The sequence below is a fragment of the Lygodium microphyllum genome, chromosome 17, assembly GCF_053477565.2.
Source record: "Lygodium microphyllum isolate KBCC chromosome 17, Lygodium_microphyllum_v1.1.10, whole genome shotgun sequence".
Lineage (NCBI taxonomy): Eukaryota > Viridiplantae > Streptophyta > Polypodiopsida > Schizaeales > Lygodiaceae > Lygodium > Lygodium microphyllum.
The window spans coordinates 31,790,805-31,808,458 of record NC_141151.1 but is presented as its reverse complement, the minus strand read 5'-3'; the positions used below and the strand labels follow the sequence as shown (position 1 = coordinate 31,808,458).

The 17,654-nt window shown below is 40.0% G+C and overlaps 1 protein-coding gene across 2 annotated transcripts in view; it reads right to left on the bottom strand.

The window, feature by feature from the left end:
* LOC148021754 (MADS-box transcription factor 17-like) overlaps positions 1-17,235 on the bottom strand; it is a 77,035-nt gene extending 59,800 nt beyond the window's left edge. The window contains exons 1-2 of one of the 2 annotated variants that reach the window (XM_087696643.1): positions 16,985-17,235; positions 16,468-16,579 (exon numbers count right to left, since the gene is read on the bottom strand). In XM_087696643.1, the coding sequence (XP_087552769.1) occupies positions 16,468-16,579; positions 16,985-17,163 (291 nt within the window). In that variant the 5' untranslated portion in view covers positions 17,164-17,235. The remainder of the gene's footprint in view (positions 1-16,467; positions 16,580-16,984) is intronic. The other variant, XM_087696644.1, reaches the window with a different exon arrangement.
* Positions 17,236-17,654: the final 419 nt, after the last annotated feature.

The window sequence follows — 17,654 nt, the reverse complement described above, 5'->3', positions numbered from 1 at the left end:
TCCAGGCATTAGTTCTCCTGAAGCTCCTTCATAGACCAAAAACGTGGATCAGAAAAATCAGCTCTCTCTCTGTTGCCCAACACCCAAATCTGATGGCTCTGTTGGCTCCGAAAGGGGGGTAAAACCCCAGCTCACCTCATCACGGATCTCCCAGACCACTCCTATTTTCAGTTCAATCTGCAGTTTTCAGCCTGTTTACAGCGATCGTGACGCGCGCGATTTCGTCAATCTGTCTTTTTTCTGAAAAATATCCTGACTGGCTGAAAAAGCAACTAGCTTTTTGCATGCCATCCTAATCTAGAAGCTTTTTATAACTTTTTTGGATTTTTACAATAAATAATATAAAAAATAGGCTAAATTATCCAAAAATCTAGTATTTTTGGATAATCCATGCAACTCACACTGGTATTAATGGCTCAGATCACATTGACTCTCTAGATCAATAAAGAAGTGGAATGATGATGCATTCCGTACTTTTTCACATTGTGTCCTCATAACATCACAACATCCACCCCCTCTGAACCTGCACATCCTCCGGTATGTGCCAAAATCAATAAAGAAGTCGAATGATGATGCATTCCATACTTTTTCACATTGTGTCCTCATAACATCACGACATCCACCCCCTACACATCCTTCGGTATGTGCCAAAATCCTAGTTGTCACTGGATTCTGAGTCCTTCGTATCCTCTGCAACCATATCCTTTACTTCTTCATCTTCCATATCTTCCTGGCTAGCCCTTGTATCATAGCTACTATTTCCTTCCAATTCTGGCAACTCATAGGCAGTAGATTCCCGCCTTTTGAATAATTTGCCAAACCCTAGGTGAACTACTTTACGCAGAAACGTCATGGTTGAAGCGGATTCATGCTGCACTTGGTTCAAGGAGAATGGAAAACGAGAGGGATGCAAAGCTCGACCTCTCTACCCATCAGGCATAGTCCCATTCCGTTCCCCTAAAATAGCATAAATCGGGATTCCAGTAACCTAAACTCTAGGTCAACGCCCTTGCTATTCATTTCCTTTCAGAAGAGCTCCTTGCTGTCCATTTCGATTGAGAAAAGTTTCCGACCAACTGGGACCACCCATCCGTAGGACGGACCCATGCCCACATCTACCGCACTTTCCTTAAGGTTGTTTTAGTTGTCTAATTACCTACCACATTTAGTTGGACACGCATAAAACAGCTTCTTTAATTAACCAATTAGACATTGGTTCCTTCGCGTAATCTTAGCATTGACATAGAAAAGTAGTGTCAACCAAGTTCCTTTTCATCAATTGATCTTATTTATCTTTGGAAGACATCATATAATCCAGCCCGTAGGCTAATCCATAATCCGCCCGAAGGCAATCCATAATCCGCTCGAAGGCAATCCATAATCCGCCCGAAGGCTATCCAGCAATCCACAGGGATTACTAATCCAAGATTCCGCCTGTAGACTAGTATGCGGGCCTCGAGATCCAATCTCAAGCCACGTTGGCCTCTTGTGCAGGGCTCGAAAGGCAAGGGATTTACAGCCAGAGCCCTCCCTGGCACCCAAGCGTCCTCCTGCTCCAAGTAGCGCTCAACAGAGAGACCTCTCACGGTGGGTTCAGTCCACGTTCCTGGCGCAACTAACAACCCCCTTAGTTAGGGTCAGGCAGACAGTCGAGGGTAACTGATGCTACCTCTGCCTTCAGGCCTTCAACCTGAAGCATCAATTAACTTTTCATCTTTTAGTTCCTTGAGCAAACAATGCAAACAGTGCTCCTAAACTGTTACAAGCACAATCAATCCAGTGGTCGTTTATTTGGCCAACTGCTAAGGAGTGAATCCTTATCTCCGAATGCATCCAGCATTTGATCCGGGATCAATTGCTACTTGGCAAGATCCCCAAGGGTTTGTTTGTTCACCCTTTTGTCCTTGGGTTAAGGCCATACCCTGTTAACCCAACTTAACCATTACCTTAGGTTTCTTAAGTTAAAACAGTGAATCCTGGTGACCATGTCGCTCTAACTTGATTGATCCTTTGCTTATTAAGCAAAACATAACTTCCCTTAACTCGGCAAGTCAGCCCAAGAAAAGTGATGTAGCAGGATAACTACACATCCTCTTGCAAGTCAATCCTAATTGTACTAGGCCGACAACATTCGGTCCTAGGGTTTCCAAACTCAATCCGAGTTTTAGCATTAGGTCGAATGATCCTTAGGGTAGAACCCTAGTTCCTTGTTTGCATGAGCGTCCAATTGACCCAAACATTCCGTGAATGTGGGTAGGACCTTTGGGTTTGAAGGCTTCGACTTGGCGTCCAAGTACCATACTATGCTGCTAGTACTTGAGGTATTTATCGTATCGACCAGTTATGCCTATAGGAATCCCTTTCGGGTTAGGTCATTTAGATAAATTGATCTACTTGTCTTGCGACAAGGACAACCCTTTCCTAGAGATGATAAACTTGATCTAAAGGAGAAAAATAGTTGCAAAATGTCGCAATACATGTAAACATGTGATTTATTGCTTCTATGCACCACAAGATCCGCAATAACCCTATCTTTTCTTGCTAAAGTCAAAATGCATGATAATTTGAAGAATAACTTACATAGGGCCTACTAGGATTTACATCGAGGAATAATGCCTACAACCTTTTGTTTAAGTATTTGAGTTTCATGCTTTGATAAGCCATGCAATCTTTTCTAAATGCAACTTGATAAAATGAAATTTACAAATATGTAGCTTGCGACCCTTAGATACAATATCATGAATGAAGTTCATGCAAAACTAAGGCTAGTGTTGACTTAATCCATTTCCAAGCATCCTTTTTCATGCAACTTACAAGTCTATGGTTCCATTCCCATACTATGCAATTATCCAGGGTTTCATTCTCATGCCGTGCAACGGACATTAATGATTCTTTTCATGCGAGTCATAACAAGAAGGCTATTGACTAAATGCAAGATACTCTTTTCCTTCATGGCCAATGCACTTAACAATTTTCTCTTTAACCCTAGGCAATATGCGTTTTAGACTTCCACTTTCAAAATGCATGACAAGGCAATTTGCGACTAAGTTCATAAGGCGAGTAAGTGCTTTTCATTCATGACTTTGGAGATGCAAACGATCCAATTGCATGATATGCACCAATCCTTATCTATCGTTCAAAGAGATAATTTATCAAATGTAATGATAAGCGTAAATTGCATTCTCCCTCTACAGAATTAAGCATATTCAAAGCATTTTTTATACGTAGGATTAAATTTGAAAAACTTGGGCTTGTGGATCCGCAGTGATGTCCACGTGTAAGTTCGGGGAGAAATCTCCGACGGGTGCGCCTTGAGTCTTCTTGGGAGTCATCGTAGACGTGATTATGGACTCCGTGGATTCCCTCTAGCCTTTACTCTCACTCTCCGAGACTGCCTGGAGGTCAATACCTTCTCCTCGCATAAGAATTTGAGTTTTATGAACCCGGTTTTAAAACCGGGGGGAAGGGCACATAGGAACAAGGCCTATGTCCTTTATCCCTTTAGAAGCTTCTTAAAGAAGCTTCTAAGAAGCTTCTGATTATGAACAGAATCGACATGGTTCCAATGATTGGGAAAAGAAAAAGATTGTCGATGAGGATGATTGGGAAAAGCGGCGGCAGCAACGTCCTCCTTCCCTCCACGATCGGACAGCACGACAATATCCTCCTCTTCCTTTTCCTCTAGCACGGCAGCAATTCCAACTCCCTCTCTATTCTCCCTATGGTCGTTAGTGCAGCAGCCGTTCGTCTGATCCTCTCCCTTCTCTCCTCGTTTATGTCACGGAAGCCTCCCTCTTCAGCACGACAGCCTTTCTTCCTTCTATGTCCTCCCCCAATGCCTAAGGGGTGTTTATATAGGCCAAGGGGGGGAAAGGGGAGCTCCACCACGTGGGTTATGCATGGCTCCCCCTCATGCAACCCACACCACACTACCTAGGCCATTCCTCCCCACACTCCCTCTCCTCCAACCATGCATCGGCTGGGGGAAGGGATAATTATAAAAAAATTTGCCTAATTTTTGACCACTCTCCATTTTGCCCCTTCAAAAAGGGTGCTTCCCCATGGGTTTTTACGGTCTTCAACCCCGGCCTCAATTTCACACTGCGGAGGCCTCATTTTTGTGTGTGCGGGGTACAGATTAAGTTGTCGATAATTACGATATGAGAGATGATATTGTACAGGTTTTTACACGGCGTGCGAGGAGTCGAGTTCAACAATATTATTGAGCGAAAATATTACAGTTCATGAACAATAATACATACAAAATACAGGCTCCATGCAAATTGAGCCACTCCAAATAATTCCATCTTCTGAGCATAGGTATGTACATATACAGATACATTCCTGCCATTGAATAGCTTCACTTCACGCTCAACTCCTTGCAAAGCATTCATCACAACACTTTCTGTTTGAGCTGAAGCTTGCATCACCTGTTGTTGTTGTTGTACCTACATAAGCATATTCATATTTTGCACCAGCTGTTGCAAAACATCACCAGAGATTGTATTCGAAGGTTCTCCCATATTATCTTTCCTTCTTCTGTGATGACCTTTCACATCGGGTTCACCAATGTCAGAGGGGTTTTTGTCGAAAGTTCGAATCCACGGGGGATCAGAAGTAGAAGGGCGTAGAGCTAGGAGATGGAAGAGAAGATAGATAATACCCAAGTGGTAAACATGACAAAAACAAATCACAATGAATTGAAACAATATGTATTGAAAGAACCTGGAATCTTTGCACTACTCAGAAGCAAACTCCAGGCATTAGTTCTCTTAGAACTCCTTCGTAGACCAAAAACGTGGATCAGAAAAATCAGCTCTTTCTCTGCTGCCTGGCACCCAAATCTGATGGCTCCGTTGGCTCAGAAAGGGGGGTAAAACTGCAAGTCACCTACTCACGGATCTCCCAGATCACTCATTCTTCTTCTTTCAGTTCAATCTGCAATTTTCAGCTTGTTTACAACGATCGTGACGCACACGATTTCGTCAATCTGTCTTTTTTATGAAAAATCTCCTAACTAGCTAAAAAAGCAACTAGCTTTTTGTATGCCATCCTAATCTAGAAGCTTTTTCTAACTTTTTCGGATTTTTACAATAAATAATATAAAAAACAGGCTAAAATTATCGAAAAATCTAGTATTTTTGGATAATCCATGCAACTCACACTGGTACTAATGGCTCAGATTACATTGACTCTCTAGATCAATAAAGAAGTTGGATGATGATGCATTCCATACTTTTTCACATTGTGTCCTCATAACATCACGACATCGGTTCGTGGTTTGTGGCTATCTTCATCATCTTTCTTGTGCTATGGCACCCTTGTTCCCTTGTATCACATTCACTCCATGATTCTGAACTTCATCATTCCATTCATTAGAGTTTCTTCTCTCTTCTCTTCTCTTCTCCATGTTTGCCGAGTTCACTCCGTGTTCCTCCTCCCCAACCCTATTGTCTCGCTGGTACGTCATCTTTTCACAGTCTCACCTTACCCTACTCCTTGTAAAGCTTCTTGTATCTTGAGAGGAGGGTGGATGGTCGCACGTGTACAAGAGAAGTCTTGACATGCTAGTGAGAAGTTTGAGATATTGGACACTTAAGTGCCGAGTGTTAGCTCAAGGTTGTCAAGGTATGACAATTCAATTTAATTGGTTTTGTCTTTGAAGTATGTGTATTTGTTTTTGAATAATTATCATAAGTGTGTATGATGCTCTATGGAATTAAGTTTTTCAGTTGTTTCTGAGCTACAATAGGCATTGCGTTGTTAGAGGGGTTTTTGTCGAAAGGTCGAATCCACGAGGGATCAGAAGTAGAAGGACGTAGAGATAGGAGATGGAAGAGAAGATAGATAATACCCAAGTGGTAAACACGACAAAAACAAATCACAATGAATTGAAACAATATGTATTGAAAGAACCGGGAATCTTTGCACTACTCAGAAGCAGTCTCCAGGCATTAGTTCTCCTGGAGCTCCTTCGTAGGCAAAAAACATGGATCAGAAAAATCAAGTCTTTCTTTGTTGCTCGGCACCCAAATCTGATGGCTCTGTTGGCTTCGAAAGGGGGTAAAACTGCAGATCACACGGATCTCCCAGATCACTCCTTCTTCTTCTTTTAGTTCAATCTGCAGTTTTCAATCTGTTTACAGCGAATCACAACGCACGATTTCGTCAATCTGTCTGTTTTATGAAAAATCTCCTAACTAGTAGAAAAAGCAACTAGATTTTTGCATCCAATCCTAATCTAGAAGCTTTTTCTAACTTTTTCGGATTTTAACAATAAAAAACATGCTAAAATTATCCAAAAATCTAGTATTTTCGGATAATCCATGCAACTCACATTGGTACTAATGGCTCAGATCACATTGACTCTCTAGATCAATAAAGAAGTCAGATGATGATGCATTCTATACTTTTTCACACTGTGTCCTCATAACATCACGACAGCGATTCGTGGTTTGTGGCTGTCTTCATCTTCCTTGTGCTACGGCACCCTTGTTCCCTTGGATCACATTCACTCCATGATTCCGAACTTCATCATTCCATTCATCAGAGTTTCTTCTCTCTTCTATTCTCTTCTCCATGTTTGCTGAGCTCACTTTGTGTTCCTTCTCGCCAACCCTACTGTCTCGCTGGTACGTCATCTTTTGACAGTCTTATCTTACCCTACTCCTTGTAGAGCTTCTTGTATCTTGAGAGGAGAGTGGAGGGTCGCATGTGTATAAGAGAAGTCTTGACGTGCTAGTGAGAAGTTGGAGATATTGGACACTTAAGTGCCGAGTGTCAGCTCAAGGTTGTCAAGGTATGAGAATTCAATTTAATTGGTTTTTTCTTTGAACTATGTGTATTTGTTTTTGAACAATTATCATAAGTATGTATGATGCTCTATGGAATTAAGTTTTTCAATTGTTTCTGAGCTACAATAGGCAGTGTTGTCAGAGGGGGTTTTGTCGAAAGGTCGAATCCACCGGGGATCAGAAGTAGAAGAAAGTAGAGATAGGAGATGGAAGAGAAGATAGATAATACCCAAGTGGTAAACACGACAAAAACAAATCACAATGAATTGAAACAATATGTATTGAAAGAACCTGGAATCTTTGCATTACTCAAAAGAAATCTCCAAGGATTAGTTCTCCTGGAGCTCCTTCGTAGACAAAAAACGTGGGTCAAATAAATGAGCTCTTTCTCTGCTGCACCGAACCCAAATCTAATGGCTCCGTTGGCTCCGAAAGGGGGGTAAAACTGCAGGACACGTGCTAACGGATCTCTCAGATCACTCATTCTTCTTCTTTCAGTTCAATCTACAATTTTTAGCCTATTTACAGCGATCGCGACGCGCGCGATTTCGTCAATCTGTCTTTTTTATAAAAAATATCCTAACTGGTTGAAAAAGTAACTAGCTTTTTGCATGCCATCCTAATCTAGAAGCTTTTTCTAACTTTTTCATATTTTTACAATAAATAATATCAAAAATAGGCTAAAATTATCCAACAATCTAGTATTTTCGGATAATCCATGCAACTCACACTGGTACTAATGGCTCAGATCACATTGACTCTCTAGATTAATAAAGAAGTCAGATGATGATGCATTCCATACTTTTTCACACTATCTCCTCATAACATCATGAGAGCGGTTCGTGGTTTGTGGCTGTCTTCATCATCTTCCTTGTGCTACAGCACCCTTGTTTCCTTGTATCACATTCACTCCATGATTTCGAACTTCATCATTCCATTCATCAGAGCTCCTTCTCTCTTCTTTTCTCTTCTCCATCTTTGCTGAGTTCACTTCGTATTCCTCCTCGCCAACCCTACTGTCTCGCTGGTATGTCATCTTTTGACAGTCTTATCTTACCCTACTCCTTGTAAAGCTTCTTGTATCTTGAGAGGAGAGTGGAGGGTCGCACGTGTATAAGAGAAGTCTTGACGTGCTAGTGAGAAGTTGGAGATATTGGACACTTAAGTGCCGAGTGTCAGCTCAAGGTTGTCAAGGTATGAGAATTCAATTTAATTGGTTTTGTCTTTGAAGTATGTGTATTTGTTTTTGAACAATTATCATAAGTATGTATGATACTCTATGGAATTAAGTTTTTCAGTTGTTTCTGAGCTACAATAGGCATTGTGTTGTCGAAGGGGTTTTTTTCAAAGGTTCGAATCCACCGGGGATCAAAAGTAGAAGAAAGTAGAGATAGGAGATGGAAGAGAAGATAGATAATACCCAAGTGGTAAACACGACAAAAACAAATCACAATGAATTGAAACAATATGTATTGAAAGAACCTAGAATCTTTGCACTACTCAGAAGCAATCTCTAGGCATTAGTTCTCCTGGAGCTCCTTCGTAGACAAAAAACGTGGGTCAAATAAATCAGGTCTTTCTCTGCTGCATGGAACTCAGATCTGATGGCTCTGTTGGCTTCGAAAGGGGGGGTAAAACTGTAGGACACGTGCTAACGAATCTCCTAGATCACTCATTCTTCTTCTTTCAGTTCAATCTGCAGTTTTTAGCTTATTTACAACGATTGCGACGCGCGTGATTTCGTCAATCTGTCTTTTTTATGAAAAATCTCCTAACTGGCTTAAAAAGCAACTAGCTTTTTGCATGCCATCCTAATCTAGGAGCTTTTTCTAACTTTTTCAGATTTTAACAATAAATAATATCAAAAATATGCTAAAATTATCCAAAAATCTAGTATTTTTGGATAATCCATGCAACTCGCACTAGTACTAATGGCTCAGATCACATTGACTCTCTAAATCAATAAATAAGTCGGATGATGATGCATTCCATACTTTTTCACACTGTGTCCTCATAACATCACGATAGCGTGTTGTTTGGTTTCGTGTGTGGCTTGTGGTGTTCTGTTGAAAATATAAATTTTTTTGCGTTGTGTTGTGCATCCAACAAAGTCAATTATTCTCTTCGGCACTCCTTAACGCCTCCTTATCGAATTGTGAGTAAGACTTGCTCTCGATCACCACTCGTGTAACAATGTCTGTAGGGACATCTAGTTCTGTGACTTTGGGTTTTGTTCAGCCGTTGCATGTGGCAACCCTATGGATGCTACTCCGAGGGATACTACCCCTACAGACACACCCAGATATACAGGGGTCTTCTAGTTATGCCTAGGAGCATGGTTGCAAGTGGGAGAGGCCACACCTTCTTAGACATACCCTGGTAGGATATGGCTACCTCGTAGATGATAGGACAGATATTGTAATCATGAATAATGAAGGGAGGAGGGTGATATCTTGTATGAGGGAGATGTACCAACAAGTATTTAGGCACAACGTTCTAGACTATCGAAAGAATATACCCAAGGGGGGCAAGGACTATGTAGTGGTGTCCTTGCATGAGGAGTTTCCAGTACCTACAACGGCAAAGAGGTTCTCCACTAGGTGGATGATGGAGTGTATGCATGCGTACATGTCACACAAATGATCAGACACACACACGGCTCTTAAGAGTGGTGTCTCAAAGCCTGATTGGCTAGACGGTGTCGGAGGGGTTTTTATCGAAAGGTTGAATCCACCGGGGATCAGAAGTAGAAGGAAATAGAGATAGGAGATGGAAGAGAAAATAAAGAATACCCAAGTGGTAAACACTATAAAAACAAATCACAATGAATTGAAACAATATGTATTGAAAGAACCTTGAATCTTTGCTCTACTCAAAAGCAATCTCCAGGCATTAGTTCTCCTCGAGCTCCTTCGTAGACCAAAAACGTAGATCAGAAAAATCAGCTCTTTCTCTACTACCCGGAACTCGAATCTAATGGCTTCGTTGGCTCCGAAAGGGGGGGTAAAACCCCAGGACGCCTGATCATGGATCTCCCAGATCACTCCTTCTTCTTTCAGTTCAATCTGCAGTTTTCAGCCTGTTTACAGTGATTGTGACGCGCGCGATTTTGTCAATCTGTATTTTTTGTGAAAATCCCCTAATTGGCTGAAAAAGCAACTAGCTTTTTGCATGCCATCCTAATCTAGAAGCTTTTTCTAACTTTTTTAAAATTTTACAATAAATAATATAAAAAATAGACTAAAATTTTCCAAAAATCTAGTATTTTCGTATAATCCATGCAACTCACACTAGTACTAATGGCTCAGATCACATTGACTCTCTAGATCAATAGAGAAGTCGGATGATGATGCATTCCATACTTTTTTATACTATCCTCATAACATCACGACAACGGAGAGGATTGTCAGAGACTCAAGGAGGAGACCACATATTCTCTGAGACAATGGCGGCAATAATGAGAGGCAACGAGGGCACAATTGGAGGCACGGGTCGTGCATCATCTGGGGAGTAGTGGCCACAATACTTATCTAGAAGATTTTGTAAGTTTTATTTTGGTTCTTCTTGCTTTCTTATTTGGAATGTCACTTGTACCAACAATTGTGCTTCTAATAGTGCTATTCTATTTTCTTTGCAACACTCCATCACAAACCGCAATCCCATAGGTTTGGAGACTCGATATGCAGAGAGACACAGTCTCACTATACTTATCAATAGATTGTATGCACGCAGTGGCCCAATAAGTCAATCCTCTTTCTTGTCGGTAGTCACTAGTTTTTTTATGATGCATTATGTATAGGGGACTAATTGCTTGGTTGTTCATTTTGCAGAGTTCGTTTGACACTCCTTTGCATCGCGACAAATTTTCAGATGGCGAGGATCTGTAGCATGTGCTTGGATTCAAGGAGCGCATGTCATCCTCTTTTTTGGTCATGTGATCTATGCGGGCCTCTCCCATCTTCCATGTAGTATTCCTTTTATGTACTTATCATCCTTTGTATAAATTCGCACTTTGCAATATTCACATATATATTTTCATGTTTGTTTTGGCTCTCATCTCCATAGTTTCATGTAATTTCATGAGTTATCATCACTAGTCTTGTATGAATTTTGTGAGTTATCACTCTTGTGGTTTTAAGCAGTTTTTGCACCCGTCTTGATGGCAATTGCGTATCCAACATGTAATTGCTTTGCAGAATATTACACATCACATGGTACTATGGGTGGCAAGGTAGCTACTACCCAAAAATATATATATATATATCTGTAACCGTCGTTATTTATGTTGTAAATTTACTACACGTGTCACTATTAGCATCGCAATAAGTGTCACTATTTGTTTCACTATTAATATCAACGCAAATAGTGACGCCCTTTGCGATGAATTTGTAGAGACGCTTATACCGACGCTTTTAGCAACGACGGGGCAATTTTTTTGACAAACATTTGCATCGCTTTGAACATCGATATGAGTCTTGTATCTTGTAGTGTTTGTTCAAGGTTTTAAAGTGCTTTGGATGTGATGGAGATTGGAGAAGAGAGATTACCAATCATGTTGAAGAAGGATTGATTCATATGAATCTAAGAGCCCATCTCCAACTCAACATTGAGTTGAAGAAACCTAAATCATATTAAGAGGCTTTGAACATAGGAGAGTAGAAGATGCTAAGATAGAGCCAATTGAATATGAAGCAATCATCAAGTGTTCTAACAAATTGACACCATTTTTAAGCAAGTGGAAGATTTGAAGATTGCATGTAATGGAGAAAGCACAAAGAAGAGAAGGAGAAAGGCCTTGGGGGACATCATGGGGCTTGAATAAAGAGCAACAATAGTAAGGAATGAGAAGAAGTATGCTTGCATGTAATAACTATAGGAAAGCATGACATTATAGTATAAATTGTTCTTAGCCACCACAACTGGTGGAAAAATGAATCTTACGTTAAGAAGTTTTAAGAATAAGAGGAACAAATATGAGTGAAGGTTAATGGAGAAGATAGTCCAAGTGGAGTGAAGTCAAAATATAAAAGGAAAAATATATTGGCTTGATCAAGATGGAAGAGATAATAGTGCACTAGTAAAGAAAGCAAGTGCAAATGACAAAGGAAAGGAAAAAGATATTTAAAAGAAGAAACAAAAACAAGTCCAAGAGAATAAGCTAGCATATCAAAGAAAAAAAGGAGCCCACAATTAAATTTCAAGCAACAAATCTCCCTTTAAGGTAAGGGAAAATGAGCTATGATTTACAAAATGATCTAGTATTCTAACCATACTATCAAGTAAGGAAACATAAGCACAAGAAGCCATATCTACTCAACTCTGATGAATGCAAATCCAATTCAAGAGGAGGTTCAAATAAAGGATTAGATTGAGAATTTTTCTAAGAAATTATAAGATTTGAACAACAAAGAAGAAAAGGAGAAAGGCCACCATAAAGTGGTGGAAAAATGTATTTTGTGCCAAGGAATTTCAAGAATACAAGTAATGAATATAAAATCAATGAAGAAGCTAGTCCAAGTGGAATGAAGTCAAAAGATAAAGAGAAAAATGTACCCAGCAAGATTGGAGGAAGAAGTAGTAGTGGCACTAGTAAAGAGAGAAATGTGGATGGCAAAGTCAAGGAAAATTGTATTTAGAACAAGAAAGGGAGAAGCAATAGTGGCACTAGTAAAGAGAGAAAATGTGGATGACAAAGAGAATGAAAATGATCTTCAAAAGAAGAAAGGAAAGCAAGTCCAAGAGCAAGTAGCAAACACATTGAAGAAGAAAAGTAGTCCACAAAGAAAGTTTTGACCAATAGATTTTCATTTACAACAAGGGTAAGAGAGCTATGATCTAAAGAAGGATCCCTTGAGCAAGAAGATGGTTGTGACACATGGTCAACTAATGAGTATTGCACAAATCTTTGAGCTTATTGGAAGAGATTGGTAAGTATGGTAAGTCAGAGGTAAGGAAGGGGGCAATACATATGCATCACATAGAGGATTTTCTTGACATTTTAACAAATTTTTAAAGTGTGAACATGCATGTAATGGTTAGATTTGGATATGGCAGTTTTATCAACATTTAAGATTAGGCTAGCAAATCATTGTAAGACCAAGTGTTTAGGAGAAATTTAGAACCTAGGAGAAAAATATTTTGGTAACTCAACAAAGATAAATTGCCATGTGATACTTGTAGGATTTGTTGCATTTTCTCTTATTTCAGGGAGGCCTTATTTTGATAGCAATTGGCACAATTTAATAAAATCCAAAGATTCCCACCAAAATCTTGCTTAATTGCAAATGATTACATCACCCTTTAGGCTTACATCAAAAGTCTCCAATGTTATCAAACTCAATGAAAAATAAGAGAGTCCAAGTAAAAGACACGCCCTCAAACCATATTGATTTGACATCCACCTATGACATTACACAACTCAAACAAGCATCAAAAAGAGAAATAGAGAGATGGACATCAAGTTCAACTTTCGGCAATAGGGTCAAATGGGTTCTCCCTAAGCTTGTTAAACAACATAGCAAGTTGCATCCCCATCAGAAGGGTTGGTGTCCCATAACACCAAATTACACCATCTTGATACATAGATGAGATAGCCTATGGGCCAACATTCCAAGTGTAGTGATCACACATGATATGATAGAATTTGGTTATGAGCCTCTTGAGGATGCAAGCATAGCTGGTTTGGTTGACTAATACATAGGCAAAAGCTATATACACCCAATTTTAAGTTGTTGAGTTATTAGCTTCACATGAACTACCATCTACCACACACCTTGGTGATGTGGCAGGCTTTATTAGTGTAGTGTGTTACATGACCATACAACTGGACTACACCCACATAGTCTACTCTTGGATATGGCACATTGACTATGCCAACTCATTCATCCTTAGTGTGTCACACTTAGTAACTACATGTGCGTATGCTTTAGTACTTTCATATTTATCTTTTATCATATTGTAGACTAAGTATTTTGTATGGAAGAAGAAGAAAGAAGAAAAAGAAGATTTCAGTACTCTCCATTGTGTGAGTGTGTTAATGGTTGCTTCACCTCTCTTTCCCTATAGTTTCTTTTCATAGATATCCAAGGGCACAAAATTTTCTCTTTATGAATGATCAATAACTTTAACAATATTCAATGTATAATGCTTCCAAGTAAATGAGTGGTTGGATCCCTCCTAGATTAAGGTCGGGGACGGGTAAAAAAGGTCCTGAGTGATTAGATTATTGGTGTCACTAGTGGGTGGTTAGATATCTCTTAAACTAAAGTAATATCCAAACATAGAAGACTAGGATCCATAAAGCTACTATGGTTGGGTAAATTCATTGTATGCTAGCCTATTTTCTCACGGTGGTACCAAAGTAGTTCTTAGTTTGACCAAGGAGGATATGTCAACACACAAAAACTTTGTGAGGTCAACAATGGTGCCTTTGTTTTTTAATATTAGCTAATAGCTTGAAGATCTCATTAGGATTTTGACCCATACCTAAATTCATCCTACAAGGTCAAGCTTCTTCAAGAAATCCTTACCCTAATCAACAATGATGTTGCCCAATATAGGAAGACTACATGAAATCATGATGGGCTTTGCTTTGGGATCTATCTAAGAAGGGAGATCTATAATCTTTCTTCTCTTGATCTTTACATATCCATTTAGTGAGCATTTCAATCATTAAACTTGAAGACAAAGCGACAAAATGAAAAAGACAAACATAAGACCTTTTTCAATTTATGTTTTGCTTTACAAGATGAAGACTTTGTTGAGGATATAAATACCAAATGGAATCTTTCAGTTCTAAATTTATTTTCAACCATTTTAGGCCTTTAACTCTCATATAGATTTTTTGACACCACATATGAACATTCAACATTCTTCCTTATGCCACACCTTTGAGAATGAATTGTCGAAGCCTTTTTCATTTTGTCTCAATTAAGGTGCATAACTTCTCGTGATGAACCGCTTTGTTGAAAAAGGAACACTTAACATCTAATTACCATTTTTCATGCTACTACTCTTAACAATTTTCGACACTCTTCCTTACTTGTGTTAAAGGATCTCTTATTGTTCTTCTTACTATGTTGATGTACCACCCTTTTGTATTTGGAGTAGCAATACTCAACATTTTCTTGAGTTTATTGCCAACCCCATAGCACACTTAAGGTACTATGCCTAAATTATGCCAAAACAAACTATCCAAAAATCTAGATAATAGCTCCTTATTAGTTGTAAGGGCTCACAGGTTCTTCCTCTACTAGAGTCTAGAGCATAAAGTTAAGCATGAGGTAAAATCGGAGTAAATCTCAAATCATGTGGAGATGTAGCATGTCATGAGGTGGCCTTGCTATCTCCTTGCTATATGGCTTCTCCACCATGAAAAGAAGAGGAATATGATGATGATGATGATGATGGTGGTGGTGGTTAACTACAATCTCTATGAGTACTCACTACTTGAAGAGTGGTTATAGTATAATAACATTAGCTAGAGCATAATTTTCTTGTGGGAATCTTTGTAGGTTTAAATGGACAACACAATGTGATCAAAAAAATTTTAATGAGCATCTTGTCCTTTGTCAATTTAGTCTAGATAAAGTATATAGAGCTCCCTAATATTTTAGTAAGGGTAAATATACAAATCCCTTTTGTGCCACTCTTATCCATTAGCTAGAGAGATTTAAACTTCACTGGCATGTGTGGAGTTGAACGTGATGTCATGGGAGAAGTACTCTAGTCAGTATCCATGTTTAGGCTCTAGTTTGGGAATGATTATCAAGAGCATTGAAGCATCATTGAAAAATGGGTGAGTGTGAACTTAGTCTTACTAGTAATATTGCTTCCATATTAAGCCAACTCTTGAGCACCTCATAGTTTTGGCCCAAATGGGAGAGTGTCCCTTTAGCAAAAGGTCAACAAATGGTGAAATCATGAGACATTTCCCTGTCTACAGATGTGTTGAGGTATGTTGAGAAAATTAGTATGGTTCTATATTATCTATCCTGTTCACAAAACAACGCCTCAAGTTTGAGAAACAAGTTCACAAATTGATCTAAGGGTTGTATAGATCATGGACATGGTGCATGGCTAAAGTTAATGGCTCCTCATTGTAAGAACTTGTTGGACTTTTGATGCTTGAAGAGTAGCCAAATATTTCATTTTCGAGTGAGAGCTCTTAGAGTGGCACTAAGTTGCTTATAATCTATAGTTTTTTGAAGGCTAGTATAGGAAGATTTTCATGTAAACAATCGCCCTTTTTCGAGGTCGGTTTCTGTTTGTCATATAAAACCTCTTTGATGGGTGATTGCCACAACCTTCAAATTTGAGGGCTGTGTGATTAATGGCTGAGCATCTCCAAGGAGGAAGATGTTATTACGATCTAAAACAATATTTCCTCGAGCAATAAATGGCATGCAAGTTTGAGCTACTTTCAACTTATAAGTGTCACAATTCTTTGAGCTCCCTCAACTTGTAAGTGATATGATTCGTCCATCACCTTTCCTTGTTGGCAGGTTCGTCTAAAACCACACTAACTTATTCAATTCCGTGGACGTGTTTACAAACATGTCACTGAATTCTAGGTTGTAGAAGCGAAAAAACTCTCTCTCTCTCTCTCTCTCTCTCTCTCTCTCTCTCTCTCAGGTAACAAAATGTTGATACGTGTATTAATAAGGGGACTCACAGCCTTTGAGTATTGTACTGCCGCGGTTGGGCTACTAAGAAAGTGATGATCAGCATCAGGCGAGCTGGGACTGGAGCTCCTAAGGCAGCTCTCAAAAAGGGCTCTCGTGTTCCTGAGCTCACAGAACAGACGAGAAAAAACAGGAAAAACAAACACGATGCCGTCAAAACAAGCAACAAAACTTTCCTGCTTATTAAGATTTATTACGTCGTAAAAATCACCCCGAACTTGGCTCAGCAGCACAGGACAACTCAGTTGCCAGCAAGCTAGAATCAAGAATCGGTTCAGATCGGATGACGTGAGATTCAAATGAGCCACAATCGCATAAATGAGCTGGTAGCCAGATTGCAGCTGGGGTGGGTGATAAGAGCATGTCATAAAACCGGCTAGGGTTATGTTATCATGGCGTCGCAGCATCATCACACATCGTTTATATGTTAGTTTTGCGAGAGAGAGAGAGAGAGAATGTGTGTGTGTGTGTGCGTGTGTGTGGGAGAGCGAGGGAGGGAGCGAGTACCCGGAGCTGAAGTAGCTGAAGAGGCGGCCCGAGGAGGGGATGACGAGGGCGACGTTGGCATCACAGAGCACTGCCAGCTCCTGCGCTTTCTTGAAGAGGCCGCGCCGGCGCTTGCCGAAGGTCACCTGGCGGTTCACTGGGTTCTCTATCCTCTTCAGCTGCACCGCTGCTCGTCCCATCCTATACACACACACACACACACTCTCTCTCTCTCTCTCTCTCTGACTCTTGACCAAACAAAAGAAACGAACAGAAGAAAAGAGATCACCGATCAAAATCAAATCGAATGTACCGCCCGCCCCGCAGCCTTTTTCAAAACAAGAAACAGCCAACTTACCGCAAAACTATGCCTATTTCGCGTGCGCGGGGCCCATCAATTGCGCTCCTCAAGCGGTCACATACAACCGGCTGGCTCATCAGCATCACTTGCGCTCCTCAAGGGGTCCCATACAACCAGCGCAAGCGTAAGCATGGGTCTTAGGGTGCATAAAAATGGATGATAAACCCCCTTTACTCCCTCCACCTCTCTCTCTCTCTCTCTCTCTCTTGCATTATTGAATGTCTATTATGAGAATCATTTTGGGATATAGTAAACTGGGAAGGTGTAGGTACGGGGAGGCATGTAAGGGTATGGACTTCGTAGTTATTTCATGACGTAGGAGCCAGAAAC